The sequence below is a fragment of the Myotis nattereri genome (assembly GCF_964212035.1).
Source record: "Myotis nattereri genome assembly, chromosome: 3".
NCBI lineage: Eukaryota > Metazoa > Chordata > Mammalia > Chiroptera > Vespertilionidae > Myotis > Myotis nattereri.
In genome coordinates this window covers 5,916,968-5,936,702 of record NC_138077.1, presented here as the reverse complement: position 1 = coordinate 5,936,702, position 19,735 = coordinate 5,916,968, and the positions used below count along the sequence as shown (strand labels likewise).

Genomic DNA, 19,735 nt, shown 5'->3' with positions numbered 1-19,735 from the left:
TTCTGAGCACCCCCAGACCTATGCCGACCAACTCTGGTTTATAAAACTCGTTAGAACGCTATTCCTGAAGTTTCCTGGGAAATGACCTCAGTATTTCACGGCCAATTCTGACGGAAATGGTTCTAGATATTCTTTAAATTTTTCATGGTGTAATTTACATCTATTTATTAGACTTTGATTCCTTGAGGGAGTGGGGGAAATTGCTAACGATGGCCTTTCTTCCCCCTTCACCTCATTCTCAATGAACCGGCTGAAAACTGCTCGATCTTTCTGTGGGATCTGTACTTTCATTTTCTTTTTTATTGTTGTCGTGGTCATTCAGATTCACTGGGCATCAAGGGAAACTGGCCAGGGGCTATAATTGCTCCAAACGCAGGTGACATGTACTCTCAGGTTAAGAGAAACCCTGGCCTTTAAAATCCCGAGCCCAATTTTGTACTTTATGGGGCAAAAGAAAAGAGAAATGAGCCCTGAAATCTCATTTGAAGCCCATTCTCACAAGACAGCCTGCCCAATTTTGCAGATAAATTGCCAATAAACCTCCTGGCTTTGCGACGGCACATGCTCAGACCCGCCGGCTGGTGTGTATCATCTGCACACGCGCCTCCATCGCTGCTCCTGTCCCCCTGGAGCCACAGAGGAAACGCCCTGTGGGTCACCCCGCGTGGAAAGATTCTAGCTCTGAAAACACCTTTTCCATTTCACCGGACAGACATGTGGTACCACTGAGGGAAACAATTTGGCTTCAAATATTTTCCTATTAAGACAATGAAAACAGCTATTTTTTTCCAATACTGATTTCTTTATTCCATGGGAGAAGTTATATGATGATAAGCTACGCCTTTTGGCAGAGTATATTGAATAGGCGATAGCAATCAAGTTAAATTAATGAAGCGTGTTTACAGATAGATCATGTGCGTGGCCGTGGCCGAGGGAATGACAACAGAGAAGGGATGAGGCAAGACTGTAGTAGACGGAGGGGATTTTGTGGGAAGAGCCAGGGAAGATGAGGCTCCTGGAACATCAGTCTGGCTAGTTGGACAATGCCCTTGACCTCAGCCATAGCATGAGGAGACGCGTTTCTTTCCCTCTTTTTCTGGATATCAACTTTAATTCAGTTGCAATTAGTATGATTTTTATTTTGGAAGGCCAAAGAGTAAAATATGTGATGTATGGAAGGCTTTTTTAAACGTAGCCAATAGTGATATGTAACATAGCAACTACAGGGATCTCAGTGAAGTACAGAGGAAGCCACCCAAATTGACTTGGATAAAACACATTTTTAATAGACTGCTTTTTCTGTAGGTGCTGGACACCTACCTATCCCTTTAAGAAGGTCTTTGTGCTGTACAATTATCGGCTTTAAGAGATGAAAATAGTGAAAGCAAATGAAAATAAATCCAATCAAAATGTATTATACACAAGAATTTTTAAAACAGAACAAATCTTAAACTGACCCAGGTAACTTCCTATTCTGAATGTAAGCCAGACCGTGTCTCTGCCACTAAAAAGAAAGATTTCGTATGTTTTGAAAGTGCCATTTCCCAGTGGTGGTAAGAGCTACCCATTTTGTTTATTCTGCTTTGGGGGAAGTTTTTAAAAAAATCACTGTGGCGAACATTCTATCTACAAAATCAGAGCATTCCAATTTTGTTTTGTTTTAACCGCATGTTAATCATTTGATGTAGAACTTTTTAAAGCACCATAGTTCTTTGACAGAATTAGTTTTTTATTAAAACGTTAATTGCATTTTTAAGTGGAATTTTTTAATATCCATCAGACACGCTGAATAATTTGATCTGAGCAGCCTGCTCGCTACTCCTTTTTTATTGCATTCAAATAATTTCTAGGTCATTATTAAAGTCACTGAATACAACAGACATTCCCTCCAGTTAGCAGTCAGCGGGTCCGCACTCTGCGAGGCTCTGGCCCTGGGGGTGCGGGGAGGGAGGGGGAGGCAGGACCACCCTCAGGGAGCCTGAACTCTGTCCAGCAGGGCGGTGGGAGGAGCACGCAAGACCAAGTTCCAAAGTGAAACAAACATCAGGTCCTAAGAGACACAAGCAAAGGGCAGACAGGGCACCTGATGGAGGGATGACAGGGGCCACAAGGCTTTACAAGTTCATCCGCTGAGCTCAGTCGTGTGAGGGATTCAGAAATGAACGCAGCAATTATTGGGGAAACACCCAGGTTTACAGAAATTACTAAAGAGCCATTGCAGTCCCTCATGGTGGCTACTTTTATCTTATTGTTCTGGTTTGGACACAAAAGGAGAAAGATTACACCAAAACCATGAGGCAGAATAATTCTGGAGTGAAGGCAGGTCTGGGAGACGCTGTTCCCAGGTTTTCATGGGGTGACACTGAAGTTCAGGAACCTTCCGGCCACCTTCCCATCCTGTTGAGGAGGACGTTGTCCATCCTGTTGAGGAGGACGTTGTCAGGTTCCTTAGAAATCCATGCCTCCACCCCCAGGCCTGAAGCGAAGACCCAGAAAGGCCGAACATGAGTGCAAGCCGTCCTGTGTGGGTATTGTTACGTTCACACCATCAGCTGCTCTTGCCACTCTGGGTACCACTTTAGGGAGGCAAACGTGTCAGAAGACTTATTAATAAAAACTAGACATTTTTTAAATCAAATTCATGAAGTTTCCATTTATTTTCCTAGGCATGTTGCCAATATTAATCCTGTCCTCAACTATGACAGGAATGCTCTTGCAAAGGGAATTCAAAGGGTTTTCTTTCCAGATTTTAGCAGAAATGTGTCAGAACCCTACCTTGCCTCATTTTAATGAATCCTCCATCTGCCAGCGATGACCATTTCCTGCTCCCTTGGGACGGGAACTTGCCTTACAGTGTACACCCTGGAATTGAGCTCAATAAATGCGTCTGCTTTCAAGCTCAGCAACTATGTCTGAACTTTGACCGTGACTAAGCCTGGCGCTAAGAGCTTTTGCATAAGTTTTCTTACCACCACCCAAGGCAGAGATCTGCAGGACAGACCGTGTATACGGCTGGACAGGTGTCCTGTGCCCCTGGCCATCTGTCATCAGCCACGGGTGCCCACACTTCCAATGGGGAACTGTTGGTATGATACCAAACAGTGAAAACCATGAACTTGACCTCTGTAAGCACAGTATGAGTCATAGCTCAGTAGGAAGACTATAGAAATATGTTATATTTTAAGTGGGTGTCTCAAACAGAATGCCCAAGTCTTCCCTCAAGAACGCTATGGGTTGATCCTGTCATGTGACTTCAGCTCTAGAGAAAAATCTGCTCACCTTACTCCACAATCTCTGATGGGCCAAGAAATAAATAACGTGGCTACTGCTGAGAGCCGTGTGCATTGAGAGTGGTTAATTAATAAATGCTAGGTTAACTCCAGATGCTGATCAAATTGGCGTGTTTAAATACTTTTTAGATGCGGAAGAACAGACTTTGTCTCAAGTGCTAACAGGAATGTGTGATAGGCACAGGCTAATTGGCAACCCCCATCCACAGATGCCCTGTTTCCTTCCTTGTGCCAGGCAGAGAGCTGAGTTAAAAATGAGCCATTGCCCTAACCGGTTTGGCTCAGTGGATAGAGCATTGGCCTGTGGACTAAAGGGTCCCAGGTTCGATTCCGGTCAAGGACATGTACCTGGGTTACAGGCACATACCCAGTAGAGTGTCTGCAGGAGGCAGCCGAATTGATGTTTCTCTCTCGTCGATGTTTCTAACTTTCTATCCTTCTCCCTCTCCCTTCCTCTCTGTAAAAAAATCAATAAAACATATATGTATTTTTAAAAATGAGCAATGGGGTAGAATTCCCCATCAAGAACCATGGCTATGGAAAGTCATATTCCTGGCACCAAAGCTTTCTTAATGTTGGCTGCTTCTGGATTTCCATGGGTCCTGAACTAACACTTACATCTTCCCTTAAAACAAATGTGTAGCCCAATCATATTCACACATTCTAGATTAATTCACAGTTTGGGCACAGTGAAATCTTCTAGAATGGCTAATATCCCTGTCAACTCTAAAGATGATGACCCTAGAGAGTTAAAGATCTCCTAGAAGAAAATTCAACATTTAGGTATTTAAATATTGAAAAAAGTGTCTTTCTTCCTTCCTCACACATGTCTCCTACCCCATTTGGTTCTCTAACCCCTAAGAACCGCAATTCTTTATGTTGTGGCCCTAGAGAGTCAACTTCTGCTTTGTTTCTCTCTACCCCTCCACGCTCATGTAAGGCTTCACAGTCTTTGATGCATCTGCCTTGCTGAAGTGTCAGGAGAAATCTGGAAGTAAAATCGATCTCTTCTCATTGAACATTCCCAGTATTTGGAAAGGATTGTCACAGATTGAAACGCATGTAGAAATTAGCAAGTCAATTTAAACACGATTAGATCGTTGTGTGGGGAAACTTGGTATCCAATAAAAAGACAATTAATGAATTGTAAATACAATCCATGGTTTCATAGCTCGTACTAAAGTACTGAGGAAACATTTCATAAGGAAGCTACCTGCTTCGTCCCTCTTTCACGGAACAAACATTCTGGACTGAGCATTAAAGAGAAAGATTTAATCAAACAGATATGCTTTACTGTCCAGAGTGAGCTTCCCATTAATTTTTTCCCCCCATTTAGCTTTTTCTCTTAAATGTGGCCACCGCTTGAACGTGTCCACAATGTTTGAATTATGCACCATTTATCAATAAGTGACTCTGTTTAACATAAGTCTGAGGTCATGTGCAGTGCACACCTCCCCCAGAGGCCTCTCATGCCCGTGAGCATCCCTCTCTAGACAGCGAGACATAGCCATATACATAGCAAACCCAGCCTTTGGAGAAGGATTAGAGGAGGGTTTTGACTCTGATGATAGATAACATGTGAATAGCCATTCTTTGGGGATATTTGTTTGTGCCTTTTGCCTTCTTGAATGTGGGAACATTTGTGTCTCCTGTCACAGGTGATCAGCGAGTTCGAAGCCTCTCCCGACTCATTTTCCTACAGAATCCCGAACCTGAGCCGGAACCGGCAGTACAGCGTCTGGGTGGTGGCCGTGACCTCAGCCGGCAGAGGCAACAGCAGTGAAATCATCACGGTAGAGCCGTTAGCGAAAGGTGTGCCACTGTAGTAAGGACCTCGTTGGCCATTGTGATTGGGCTGGTTTTAAAGTCTCTGTTCTACCAGAACTAAAGCGTACAATGCCCTAAACATCAAGTAAGCCAGAATATCACATGTTACCACATTTCAGCCCGAGAAATAGTGTTGCTGGTGGCTGGCACTGGGCTTTGGGGAAAAATCAGAAAAGAATCCTCCTAGAGGTGAGCACAGCGCTAAGGGTGAGTGGCCTTTCAGCTCAGGGTGCCTTCGGGAGAATTAGAAAAAGGGGACCTCACTCACCCTTTTGTGTAATGAAAATCCCCACAGAGCAGCCTCCTAAGGAAGTTCTACTTGCCTCAAAACCTGGTACCATACTTCTTAAACGGAAAGGTCTCTATTTGGTCTATAGAACTTGGAACCTTACAAACGTAAGAAAATCGCGTGCTCTTCTCCCGTTAATAGAATGCTATAAACAAAGACCTTGAGTAGAAGTGGGAAGTTGGAGTCACCAAACAAAAAGTTCCTATAAGTGAATATGCTGATCTTTACCCTGAGATGTTATACTGGTTCTCAAAGGCACGTACATATGGGCACAGAATATTCTTATTTTCCCCTGGTCATTGCTGCCATCCGGGGTTTGGGGTCCCCCTAAATTACCACTCCTCATGAGTAAAGCTATTTACATCGCAACCCCAGGCCAGCAGCAGGTGCCCCCTGACTCTTGAATATATCACATTGGCAATTTATTACTAATAAGGTTAGAGGTGCATGCAGGAGAAAATAAACCTGCCCAGATCCAGTGTTACCTCCACAAGCTCTTGTACTCGTAACTGTGAGAGCTGAGAAAGCAGCAGCGCAACGTAGCGAGGGGAAGGAACACAGGGTTGTCGCATTCTGAAGGCAGATAGGAAATAAGCGTATAGTTGGTAAGAAAAGTAATTAGTGGATTTTTTTGTCAGTTGTACTCTTTGGTCATGCTATCCAGCTGGCCTAACGTTTAGAAAACATTGGTTATCACTGGGCATAAGGACTGCTCTGTGGGGTAAAAAAGGAACCGCAACATGGACATAGGAGTAGCAATAGCTTTACCTCTTCCCTACTTTGTGTGTCCAATGTTACATCTCCAGACATAGCCAGAACCGGCCTGGCTGATGCAGGAGGATGTGACATGCTCAGAAGAGTCACAACTGGCAACTGGCCACTTCCAGAGGAGTAGGACTTGTCTGGGGAGATGAAATACCATTTGGTAATTTGGTCAATGATTTGGAGTGCCCATTGCACGTTGGCACGATGCCAGGGATACAGGGGTGCCTGGCTGTGGAATCGGCATCCCGGGAGTTTCAGAGGCTCAGCATAAAAACACAGCCAGCCCAGCGCAGGTATTTCTGGACAGGGGCTCTCCTGGGTGGCTCACTCCATGTGGTGACTCAGGGATCCAGGCTTCTTCCATCACAGGATTTGAAATCCCGGGGTCCTTCATCTCCAGCCATGTAGATAGAGAAAGAGAGAGCATGGAGGCTGTAGCAAGGATGTCACAGGCCAGATGTGGCCGGGCTAAGCTTCTGGAGGGAGCATCCCAGAAAGCAGTGTCCCAGGGGACAGCAAAGGATGGACACTAGCTTTGCCTCTAGAAGGCGTGTATCTTGGTGCCTCTTGTAACTTTTGTGTCTCATGCAAGAAGGTGGCACAGGAACCTGTCTGTGCTGCCCTCCTGTCTGCAAGGAGGCCTCTGCTGCCACAGGTCCACCCCAGCTTTTCCTCTCTACCTCTGGGCCCTCCTGCCACTTGGGAATGACAGCCTGTTGGAGCCTCATCATCACTGTCCTGAACAAAGGGCTGTGCTTCAAGGGAGGCCCCTCTGAAAATGCGCATTGTCCTTAACGTGTGTGTGGTAGTCGTGCTGAAGATCAAGTGGATATAATAACGTCAGGAAAGGCCGGAACATTGATCGATAGGAGTTGTTCCAGTTTTACTTCTTCCCGTCCCTCAGAGCTTTATGCTTTGTATTGCCTGCTCTCTCTGATATTAAAAGTATCTTTTAATGTGCAGTTTGGGTGTTGAGATGAATTGTTTAATAAAGTGTTTTGAAAAATAATTGGACTCATAGAAAACACAGCCTGGGATGGAGCTACTGGGCTTATGAAGCCCCAAATAATTAATGTGGGCTCCTCATGTTTAGTCAGTAGAAGGGGAAAATGCCACAGTGGGGATTTTCGGCTGTTTGTATGTTCTCCCAGTGAAAATGCCATCTTCAAACCCAGGTGCCAGAGACTGGCGTGGACAGGGATGCTCACGGGCAAGGCTGCAGGCCCCTTGCCGGGGTGCTGCTGTGTTGGGGAAAGTCATCTTGACCTCTGTGTGGGCGGGTCTGCACATTAATCGGGCGTCTCTGTTTGGCGTGCAGCTCCTGCGCGAATCCTGACCTTCAGCGGCACGGTCACGACCCCGTGGATGAAGGACATCGCCTTGCCGTGCAAGGCTGTGGGCGACCCCGCGCCTGCGGTGAAGTGGATGAAAGACAGGTAACCAGTAACCCAATGTGCGCCGTCAGCGGAGCTAAGACATTGCGCCAGAGACACTGAGTCGGGTCCAGTGAAAGCTGCAAAACCTGCCCGCTCTTCCCAGATAGAGAGGAGAGGGTGGGGAGGGACCTGGGCTCCGGCACTAAAAGGAACTGATCGACTATGTAAATCCTCCCTAAATTCAGAGCCTTTAAGTTCATAAAAGAAGGATTATAAGGAAAATAGTTTAACCAACCCAGTATCCTCTGTGGACGTTTTCTGTACCTTCTCATGGAAATTTCTCATATAACTGAGATGAATGTGCCCAAGGGTAGGTAAGACTTAGCACTTATCTCTTCTCCTTCCGAGATAATGGGCCCACTAGCCCTAACTCAAACGCTCTGAGAAGGGACTGTAAGAAATAAGGACTTTGCTAATGTAAAATCTGGTTTCATTCCCAAAAGTAATTATTCAAATAATAGCAGTGAAGATGGGGGGGAAAGTGGGTGAGATGTATTGTGTCCGTGTAACTTTTTAAAGTGTTTCATCTCTATTCAAAGGAAAAAAATAGGACTTAAAGGATTGAGAATTCACTAGAGAGCGTAAAGATTTGATATAAAATGGATTCAGAAGAGTACCTATTTTCAAATAAAAGCACTCAAAAGACATCAACTATTGAAATAATGGTCTTGGCCCAGCGACCACTTTTCTCATCTCTTTTAAAGTCAGTTCATCCAAAGGAAGGATGTAAGCTCCCAAGGTCAGGTGGCGTTCTCCCTGAGGTGACCCCACACGGCTGGACAATCGCCACTGTGGCCTTGGGAATGATGATGAGGGAACTCTCTTCATGCTAGGGTCAACTTGTCACCCCCTTGACATACCACTGTCCATTTTAATGTCAAAATTACGAACAACTGTAACTTTAAGTGGATCTAGAAGAGATCCAAAAATCCAGTTGTTCATAGTATGACTTGGTCCATGGCACTTGTCCCCACAGAAGGAATCCCCAGGAAGAGGCAGTCACAGGTGTCTACGTGGTGGAGGACACAGCAGGCAGGGACATGTGTGAATCCAGGCCCGGGACAGGGACTCACGTCAGCATAGCATTTTTTATAAATAACACAACTCAGCTGATTGTTCTCATGATAGAATCATAGTTTAGTTCTTATGAATCCAAACGCATTGCTTGCTTCAAAGAGAGTCTTTATGCTCTTCCCCAACCTCAGCTAACCTGGATTGTAATTTCTTTAATCTGTGCCTTTTTCTTCCTGTGAGGCAGTAACGGGACGCCCAGCCTGGTGACGATTGATGGGCGGAGGAGCGTGTTCAGCAACGGGAGCTTCGTCATCCGCACGGTGAAGGCGGAGGATTCCGGCTACTACAGCTGCATCGCCAATAACAACTGGGGCTCCGACGAGATCATTTTAAACTTACAAGTTCAAGGTACAGGACGGTGGGGCTCTCTGTAATGATATTTGTCGTATGCATGCCTGTAGGCAGAAGCAGGTAGAGCACATTTAAAAATCAGCCTTGAGAAAAAGCTCCTTGCTGTTTTCGTGTTGCAAAAAGTACATATGTTCATTCTGGAAAATATAATGAAACAAAGCAAATAGAAAGCATTCATGATTCCAGAGGTCACACTCGTTCCATTTTTGCAGATAGAGAGCTGGTCTCATATTCCTTCACGTGAGCTTCGCTGACAAAGCCGTTCTCCATAACTTCCACGAATCGCATGGTTCACTCTGCATATGTATAAGTGTAACCCAGAAAACACAAAAAGCAAGTCTGAACTGAGGCCCTTGGTGTCTGCTGATTAACTCAATTCTTATGTGCAATATGTAAAAAGGACACTAAATTCTATATTGCTGTAATATTTAATTGTGTATTTAATAAAACGTGGAGATTTCTTCGCATACATAAAAGTACACAACAAACTTAGGATTGTAAATTAAAATCAACTGTAAAATCCCAAATGGCCATTGACTGGGTTCCTGTGTGAATGCACCTGATTTTTATTGGTAAAGAAATCTTTGGATTTAAGTATGTCACAGTAATAATCACGGCAAGTGAAAATAAAATCAATATTGTCCTCAGCAGAAGGGACGGTAAGAAGAAAAACTAATAGTTACTAGTTTTTATAACTATTTAAAAAACTAATGCAAAATTGATCTGAAATTTTAACTTGAAGTCAGGAGAACTCCAGAACATTTTAGAAGATAGACGCTATATTGTGACTTGAAAGAGATGGGCCTACTTTTCATGCCTTTGGGTTCATATATCCGGCTGCCCTCAGAAGTAAAGAAAAGGGCATTTTATGGGAAGCTGTCACTATAATTTGGATAACCTGATTCTGAATTTCTCTGGCGTTATTATCCTCAGAGCTAATCCAAAATAAGATCAAAGCCCATTGGTTAGAAGTATGCAATCTTCAAACCCTGTTATGAGCATTGTAATTCAGATGCTGCTGCTCAATGGCACACCTTGGATTTTCGGAGCTTGGTGTGTGTGTGTGTGTGTGTGTGTGTGTGTGTGTGTGTGTTGTGTCTTGGGGGAGTAGCTACAAAGAGTGGAAAATGTTGTAGTTCTTTCCCCATAAGCCATTCTTGTCCTCCCTCTTTCGCATCACTGAGGAGAGAACAGCTAAGTAGATGCCACTTATCTTTCTCACTTGAATCCTGGTTGAAATACAGGGTAAAATACCGCATGTCTCCTTAGTAACTTTAAAGAAGATTTCAATTAGTGATGAGCAACTCAGAAATTCAAGGAATCGGTGAGGAAATGAGTTAGATATAAATCCAAGTAGAAATGTCGTTGAATTTCCTTTAAATAATAGATTCACTCTGCTCTATCTCTTTAGCCCAGGATATCAACTAAATAGACATCTTGACAGAAGTGAATTGCATATTTTGGCAACCTTGAACACTTCTTTAATGAATGGCTGATAGACGTGACTTGGTAAATGACTGTTCAGGAAGATTAAAGATGTGAGAAACTAATTCTTGTTTTCTAACAACTGTTTCCTGTCTAGTGCCACCAGATCAGCCTCGGCTTACAGTGTCCAAAACCACATCTTCTTCCATCACCCTCTCCTGGCTCCCTGGGGACAACGGGGGCAGCTCTATCAGAGGTAAAAAGGAATAGGTTGTCCACAATCATTGATTAATTGTCATTATCCACAGGCTGTAAAGTGACACATCCTCATCCGATAGTCTTATGTTTATTCCTCCCAAAAATACATCCTCTGATGAATTCTTCCATTTCCTCCACAAGAAACCGCATCTACTGTGATGGTATTTGTTGAAATGCATCGTTCACCCACAGAATCCCATCGCAAAATCATTGTTGTGTCTCCTGTCTGAGTGAAAGAGTAACAAATGCAGAATAGAAAGCAAAAACAAATGTGCTAACCTCCCCCCTGAGATTCCGCATACCATTTCCTCCCCATGTTGTCAACACAATATCATTCATTCACTCATGTACTCAATCATTCATTCAAGTAACCACAGTTACTGTTCTTGTACAGGAATAAATGTTGGAGAACTTAGAGTTTAGATAGAAAGTGGTTGATTTGTCCAGAGCTTTTGCAATGAGTGCATAGTAGAACGGAATAAAGGAGGTTTGTAATGATGGAATGAGACAGTGTGGTAATTCTAGCATTAGTGGAGTTTGGAAAGCATCATTCTGAGCAAGTTGTAGACCAAGGAAAGGGAGACATCCCAGCTGAGGCTGCAGATGCACAGAGTGAGGACTGAGTGACCAAAGAGGACGGGGTGGGAGAGGATGGAAGGCTCAGATTCCCAAAGGCAGAGGGTATTCTCCCTCTGAGAAAGCAGGAAGGGTGAGACGTCAACTGGAAATACAGGGGCATTTTAGGGTGAAGCCAGTGGACGCTGAAGCCCCTGCTCCCAGCTCCTTCCAGCGCAGGAGCTGGGTGCCACATCCCTTCCCAGCTTTGCACTCAGGCTGCAGCCAGGCTGGGTGTTTACGCACCACACAGATGAGAAATGCTACCAAACAGGACTCTTTTTTTCCCCTCAAGAGCCAGTTGTTCAACGTTTATTAGCACTCCTCTGGCTGAAGGGGAGGATCTTCCCTTTTTTTAGGAAAGAAAGAGGTGAGATTATTATTTAAAAATAGTTGGATGATTAGGGGTGAGGATCATTTGTGGGTTTGAGGAGTGTGGGTAAGATTTGTAACAGCTGCCGTGTGGATGCACAGAGAGTCATTAATAGATGAACAAAGTCATTGCCAAGTGGGAGGGTGGCCCCAGCTGCAGCTAAACAGCACAGATTGCAGTGGTCACAGTTATCACAGCACAATGACTTCCTCAACTGACTCTGGACAGCTGGGAAGAAAAGCAGATCACAGATGACAAGAGCTGGTGACTGGTGGGATAGGTGCAGCAGGAAGTCAGAAGATGAGTGAAAACAGCCTCCTTAGAAACATGGTCTACTGGAGGTTCTAGGCTGTTAGAGAACCTTTTTGTGGGGGGCGGGGGGGAATGGGTCACTGAGGGAAGAGTTCAAGGGGCCCCAGTGCTCTCGGCTAAAATGAAATGAAAGAAAGGGAAGAAAATTAAGTGTTGGTCCTGAAGGCGGTGGAGCATGGGAGAGGGAATATGGGGAGAGGGAGTACAGGAGTGTTCCAGCGGAAGGGCTTAGAGATGAAGCTAGTTTTAGTCATGAAGAGTTTCCAAGAAAAGGCAACGAGGAATCCCCCAAACACAGTGGTGGCCAACGCCATTAGCAGGGGGGTTCCCATCACCAAAGGTTAGAAGAGCTTCCTGTAAGTGGTGGAGATGGAGGAGCTTAGAAGGGGAGTCCAATAGCCATGATGTGCAGGGCACCAAGGAGGCGGTTTGGACAGAGCTGGAGCGGAAGTCAGGATATGACGGTGGGAGCAGGAGCACACAGACCCATCAGGCACCTGATTTGTCCAGATTTGTCAGGTATCAAAGGAGCGTCAAGGAGTGAAGATCAGGGATACAGAAGAAAAAATGAGGCTCGGGAGAGAGGACGGACACCAAGGCTGCAGAGGGTGAGAGGGAAGGCGAGGAGGAAGGAGTAGGGAAGATACTGACCATACTTGGGAGGAGGAGTCAGAGATGGTGATCTCCATGTGACAAGTTTGGACAAATGATGATGCTGCCAGTGTGGGTTTAGTCGGCTCCGTAGTGTGGAAGTGAGCAGCACTTTGCCAGTGTTAAAATGGAGTTCATGGGCAAGATGGGTATAAGGACACCAAGCACCAGGCAGGCTAGACCCTGGTTGCCTGGGTGTGACCATTTAGGAGACAGGGGACAGGGACAGGGCAGACAGGATTTGTCCACCCCAGGAAAGTGGTTGGGGTAACAGGGATGAAGTCATACCAAGGAGGAATGTTTCAGTGACCACAGGGGCAAGGAGCATGAGCTTTAGATTCTGACATTGATGTTTGAATCTGTCAGACCCTGGGATGGTCACCTAACCTCTCTGGACCTCAGAGTGTTCCTCTGGACCTTAGAGCAGTGGTTCTCAACCTTCTGGCCCTTTAAATACAGTTCCTCATGTTGTGACCCAACCATAAAATTATTTTCGTTGCTACTTCATAACTGTCATGTTGCTACTGTTATGAATTGTAATATAAATATCTGATATGCAGGATGGTCTTAGGTGACCGCTGAGAAAGGGTCGTTCGACCGCCAAAGGGGTCGCGACCCACAGGTTGAGAACCGCTGCCTTAGAGGAAATAATCACTACTTCATAGGTTACACGAGGTAATGTCAGTAACTGGCTGAAGACGGTGCTTCGCACATAGTTAGAGCTCAGGGAATGGCCAGTTGTTGTTACCTGTAGCAGAAGTAAAGGTGCATAAAGTACATGTGACGTATTAGAGGGGTTTTTCAAACCAAGGAGAAGCCAGGTTCCCATCGCCATGCTGGGAGGGCTGCAGGGTTCGGAGCCGATTCTCTGGGTGGCTGTGAATGAGTAGAGGGTGGTAGAGAGGATCCCCACCACCATTGATAATATATCCCTTTCCCAGAGCTTTGGTCTCTTAACAATAACGCAGCTTCAGACCTTGCTCGTGCCCAAGGATCTGGCGCGTGGGCTCTGAAGGGCAGCTGTTTAGGGATTGAGTGTCCATTTCCCTCTGCCCAGTCCACCTCCTAAAAGGGAACGGACAGAAAGTGGTTTTATTCTCACCACACCACCCAATAATGCCACCATAGTAATGCCGGGTGTGGCCTAAATCCCTCACTAATCATTACATCACCAGGCACTTCTCAGGCCTGGGTTAACTTTCCTGGGACCAGAAGAGATCCGATGTTCTCCCAAGAAGTGAGTGTTCTGAGAACTCCTGTCAAAATGCAAACATCGGCCCTAGCCAGTTTGGCTCAGTGGATAGAGCATTGGCCTGCAGACTGAAGGGTCCCGAGTTCAATTTCAGTCAAGGGCACATGCCTGGGTTGTGGGCTCGATTCCCAGTAGAGGGTGTGCAGGAGGCAACTGATCAATGATTCTCTCTCATCATTGATGTTTCTATCTCTCTCTCCCTCTTCCTTCCTCTCTGAAATCAACAAAAATATGTTTTTTAAAAAGAATATATTTTTAAAAATGCAAACAAAAGCCAACTGCTGGTAGAAACAAATAACGCTCTTTTGAATGCATTTCTTGTCTTCTGAAGGTTACATATTGCAATACTCGGAGGATAACAGTGAGCAGTGGGGAAGCTTTCCCATCAGCCCAAGCGAACGCTCTTATCGCCTGGAAAACCTGAAATGCGGTACTTGGTACAAGTTCACACTCACCGCGCAAAATGGAGTGGGCCCCGGGCGCATAAGTGAAATCATAGAAGCGAAAACATTAGGGAAAGGTACGTATGCCTTCTTCTTACTTCTGGAGTTCCTTTGTTTTCCAGATGGAAGGGGACATTGGCATCACAAATGCATCACTTATTTGCATGTTTGTTTGTGTGTTTAAACTCTGTTATTCCCAACATGGGTTTGACTGGGTTACAGAGTAATGAGAGGGATGGCTCGTCCTTATGGAGTATTCTGGTTCTTTTATTTTTTTTAATATCTCGTCTGCAGCTAAAAGAAGTGTCCTTTGAAAAGCAAGGGCTTTCGTGCCAACATAAAGTGTCTATGAAATATGATATTTACCCTTTGACCTTCTAGTGTGATCTTCTCCCTTTCTCACCCCAGGCCCTCTGTCTGTAGCTTTCAGATCTCCTCAAAGACCCTGCTCTGCAGGTGGGCAGTGACTGGGATAGATTGTTAACCTTTCATGTGAAGTGGGGGGGTTTTTAATCTGAAACATGGACCTTCGAGGAGATGAACCCCAAGGGAAATTGCATCTTACGGTGAAATTTGCAGCCCTGGGAGGGCCCTGGGAGGGCCCTAGCTGTAGGGGAGGGTAGGTGAGGAGGTAAAGAGGGGGGTCTTTGCAGGTTTCCCCGGCATCTGCATTTGAACCAGTGCTGTGGGCTGGATGGCAGGGGCGCGAGAATCGAGCAGGTAGAGATGTTCTTGGGCACCTGAGTTTCAGATAACCTGGTGAGGGTTCGCATGATGAGGGACTGATTTATGCAGAAATGCCATGAGGTCTCTGGGCTCCAGCATGAAGCATTCGGATAGTGAGGGCTCCATGTTGGTATTTCCCAAATCCAACCCTGTCTTCTCTGGAGTCAGGTCACCCCCGGAGACAGGTGCGCCCACTGCAGAAGGTCCTTGGGAGTCACTCAAGGACACGCATATGTGAAATTGCATTGTTCTTCAGGGAACCAGAAGATACAGGAAAATGGCCTTGACCCACCCAATGCTCCCTCTCACACCTCGGTCATTACAGGAGACAGCCCGCTGAGCCATAAGGACCCTATCCATGGTGGACCAGTTGGGAGTGGCCTTCGAGCCCTACTTGTCCTGAGCCCCCTGCCTAGGTGGAGGAAGGAGCCTGCGGGGGACAGGACGCCTTTGGCGGCTCTCATTCGCTGTCCCATGAGCTGATCCCATTGTGCCTCCTCCCACAGAGCCCCAGTTCTCGAAGGAGCAAGAGCTCTTTGCCAGCATCAACACCACACGCGTGAGGCTGAACCTCATTGGCTGGAATGACGGCGGCTGCCCCATCACCTCCTTCACACTCGAGTACAGACCCTTTGGGACCACGGTCTGGACCACGGCTCAGCGGACCTCTCTCTCCAAGTCCTACATTTTGTACGACCTGCAGGAAGCCACGTGGTACGAGCTGCAGATGAGGGTGTGCAACAGCGCGGGCTGTGCGGAGAAGCAGGCCAACTTCGCCACGCTCAACTACGATGGCAGTAAGCTGGCTCCACAGCCCTCCTATCTGTGTCTGGGGACACGTGCACGTGCTCACTGTCTCTTTCCCATCTGACATTCATCCTTGGCACAGAGTGACCCCTGCCCACAGACTCCATTAGCCTTCAGTGCCCCTCCCTCCAGGGCTCCCTAGGTACAACCCTAGCTCATTGTACCCACATGGCCAGGGCTGCCATCCAGAAAGAAGGGACAAGGACCAAGGGGACTGACATTAGGGGTCTTGGTGAGGAGGATGCTCTTCAGGGTGAAGGACTGTTTCCACGTGGTCTGTGCCTTGTCCGTGACTGTGCTAACATTGCTCTTGTTGTCTCCCACCCCTTCCACGCCCATCCCAATCAACATACAACTTTCTGTTTTGCTCTCATTAAGCACTTAAACTGCATGTGCAAAACCAGTTGTTCATGATAAGCAAGCTTGTGTTAGTCACTGAGCAGAAATAGAGGCACTGATGGGAATAGTATGTCACAGGATGCTAATACATGTGCATGCACATACACTCACATACATATACAGACACGCACACACACATAGGAAGTTTGCATGAGCTTTTTGAAAACCAGGTGAGGTATCTTGTGATGCTGTATCGTTAATGATGTATCGTTAGCCTTGATTTCTGCAACTCCTATTCGAGGGCCATTTATTGGTATTTGAACAAGGGCCCAACCCAGTGAAGCTGGAAGGTGGCGGCATTGAGGGCCTGCGTCTGGGGAGCTTTAGAAAGCCCCAGGAGCAGCACATTGACACTGCTTCCGGCAACCTGGCAGGGACGCCCCTCAGGGGCTGAATTAGGGCTTTAATCACAAGACAAAATCAGCTGCAGTGTGTCAGAATGTTTGGCTTAGCTCCTCAGCGCCTTCTGTCTAATCTTCACGGATCAGAGCAGACCACGGTGGTGGGTGACTTAGCCTAGAAAGTCTGAGCCTGAGCAAGCACCCCAATACTTGACTTACCACAGGGCAGGTTAAGGAGTGTTCCCTCCTCTGCTATATGCACTTGGGACCTTGTTTCATTAAAGCCCTGTAACTTCCGTGGGGTACAGTCCATCCTGTCCTAAGACAAGAAGGTCCATGAACCTGAGGACCCTCAGAAACAGTCCAAGGACATGAATGAGATGAGGTGGCCTGGGACCCTCCTCTGGAAGTCTTGTCTTGGATTGTCCCGGATGACGGCTGATGGCTGCGTCTCCAGCATTCCAGGCCTGGGGCCCACGGATATAGGAAGGACCTCGGGTGGCAGCTGTCCGGTATTGGCCGCACCAGCCTGGGCCCACCTGTGCCAGGCACGCTGCCCCACAGCCCTGGGACAGCTGCCCAGCTCCTGGACAGTGAGCGTTGTCCTGCTGGGCTGATGTTCCTCTAGCTTCCCAGCCCTCGGTTACCCGCGACATCATTCAGAGCTGTCCCCATCCCACCGGCAGAGGAGCGCTCCCCGCATGCTCCCCGCCCATCACAGTTTGCTTCTTTGGTTTACACAATAAGTGACGTGGACGCTTACGGACACTTTCCTTAGTATCTGAGGCTTCCCCTGAGTCCTTGGCTAGCAGGGCCCCATGTAGGTAGCAAGTAGATTTCTCACTTTCGATTATTGACTTTCAGTAATTGACTTCCAATAATCACAGGGACAAGCTACTTCTCTGTAATCTGTGCAGACGCCAGGCAGTCAATGCCCCGGTCGGTGATGTGTTTGCAGCGAATTGTTTAATTAGAAACCACTTGCGCGCAGAATGAGAAACCGGTTCTCACTCGAGCGGGGCTCTGCAGATTTTAAAAGTGTGTCTTCTGCACATAGAAAATGCCATGCTCTCACTTATCCAGGATCTTAGATTATAATCATGAGAAAGTCCTGTGAGCTGCATTTAATTTCCTGAAATCGGAAATGATTTTATTACACTAAGAAATACAAGTACTTTTTTCTATTTTCCTTGCGAAAGATGACGGGTTGCTCTGAACCAGTTTCGTAGACATGGAGCTTTAATATCTCTCAGGTCACATCCGCCCAAAGAATTCTCTCCACTTTGGGAAAAACAACCATTAACAATGAGCCTCACATCTGCACCTGTCAGGTTTCAGATTCTTGCATTTCTTCATTGCCTCTCTCCTCTGCCATTTCTTTCGCCAAACGCCTCTGCTCTTTCTTGTGTTCGCCTTGACTCTGCGGACCCATCCTCACCCGCATCCCTTCTGTGCCTCTTCCCTGGGCTCTGAGCATTTGCAGACTTCGGTTTCCAGCCCCAAACACTGCCAAGTTGGAAGGACATGCGTCCTGATCACATAGAGAACTGGGTTCTGTCCTCCCTGCCCTGCCTACTAAGTGCAAGCTAACGGTCATGATTGTTCAAGGCGAAGGTGTATTATTGCACTTTTTTCTAAACCACGGGCTTCCTGGCCCTTGTTTGACATGGAGAATACAGTGGGAGGGAGGGTGTTACATAAAGAAGGATGCCTGTGTTTGCATCTCTGCACCATTGTATTCGGCCTCTTTATAGAAAGCAGCTGACGGTGTTACCTTATAATTCTAAATAATCTGAATGTCCCGGTGCTGTTAAGTGTCTGGTCTAGAAGTAGCCTGCGTTGGGTACCTGGATGGCTCCCCTCTGAAAAATGAATGTAGCTCTTTTACCTAAAATGAGAGTTTCTAAAGCACACGTGGTCTTGCACCTGTGATAAAAAGCAAGTGGCTAACCAAACGGAAGGGACTTGGCATCTTTCAGCCGGGTGTTTGGTCAGTCTCCCTGCCGACCGCTTCTGTCCGCTTGCCAGAACTATCGTTCCTTCTTTGATGTGCCATTTTACAAACTGGCCTCTCTCAGTGGCGCTAGGGGTGGCACTGCAGGCCAAGGAAGTGCATGTGGCTTTTTTAAGCATCTCGCCTGGACATGGCGCTACTCTCTGCAGCCAGCAGGACGTTGCGAAACGAAGTCTCTTTCAAAGCAGCGCGCTCTGCCCTTGGTGCTGATCCGAGCTGATGTACTGCAGACTAAGTTGCAAGTTGGGCGGAAGGAAGGGCGTGAGCGCGTAGATCAGTCAGCAAGAACCTAGATAAAGACTCCCCTCGCCCCCCATCACCGCCGACACCTCGGATCACATGGCGCGATCCTTATAACCCGTCATCCCTAAAACTCCGCCATGCCGACCTCATTAACAGCCACCTAACATCACCGCCCTGCTTTCAGGTACAATCCCTCCACTCATTAAGTCCGTTGTCCAAAGCGAAGAAGGGCTGACGACCAACGCGGGGCTCAAGATGCTGGTGACCATCTCCTGCATCCTGGTCGGGGTCCTGCTGCTGTTCGTGCTCCTGCTGGTGGTGCGGAGGCGCCGGCGGGAGCAGAGGCTGAAGCGGCTGAGAGGTGAGTCCGGGCCGGGCCGCCACCCAGGCCCGCGGTCGCTCGACTGGTCCCCCCTGAGCCAGTCCCCCCTGCCCGGCCCTGTGATGACCCTGCAGCAAGACTGCAGAGCCTTCGGGGGGGGGGGGGGGAAGGTTGCACAACCTTACTGCTCAGTCGCTCAGAAATGGAGTGACAGTCAGTCTCCTAAACCCCAGACATGCGTAGGCAAAGACAGCGATTCCTCATGAGTTTTCAACCCCAGTTTCATTCATTTTCAGCAAGGCCATGATGCACCAAGTAGCCTTCCTCTGAGAAGACCTGTCAGATGTGTTCTGCAAATGAGAACTATTTTTTAAAATATGTTTTTATTGATTTCAGAGAGGAAAGGAGAGGGAAAGAGAGAGAGAGGTAGAAACATCAATGATGAGAGAGAATCATGGATCGGCTGCCTCCTGCACAGCCCCCACTGGGGATCGAGTCCACAACCCGGACCTGCGTCCTGGC

The 19,735-nt window shown here is 47.0% G+C and overlaps 1 protein-coding gene across 1 annotated transcript in view; it reads left to right on the top strand.

The window, feature by feature from the left end:
- Positions 1-19,735, top strand: part of DSCAM (DS cell adhesion molecule) — a gene marked incomplete at its 5' end in the record, with an annotated part of 440,423 nt that overhangs the window by 374,659 nt on the left and 46,029 nt on the right. Inside the window, 7 exons of the mRNA XM_081088248.1 lie at positions 4,949-5,102; positions 7,490-7,607; positions 8,866-9,029; positions 10,615-10,713; positions 14,250-14,438; positions 15,594-15,884; positions 19,076-19,252. Coding sequence (XP_080944374.1) covers positions 4,949-5,102; positions 7,490-7,607; positions 8,866-9,029; positions 10,615-10,713; positions 14,250-14,438; positions 15,594-15,884; positions 19,076-19,252 — 1,192 coding nt within the window. The remainder of the gene's footprint in view (positions 1-4,948; positions 5,103-7,489; positions 7,608-8,865; positions 9,030-10,614; positions 10,714-14,249; positions 14,439-15,593; positions 15,885-19,075; positions 19,253-19,735) is intronic.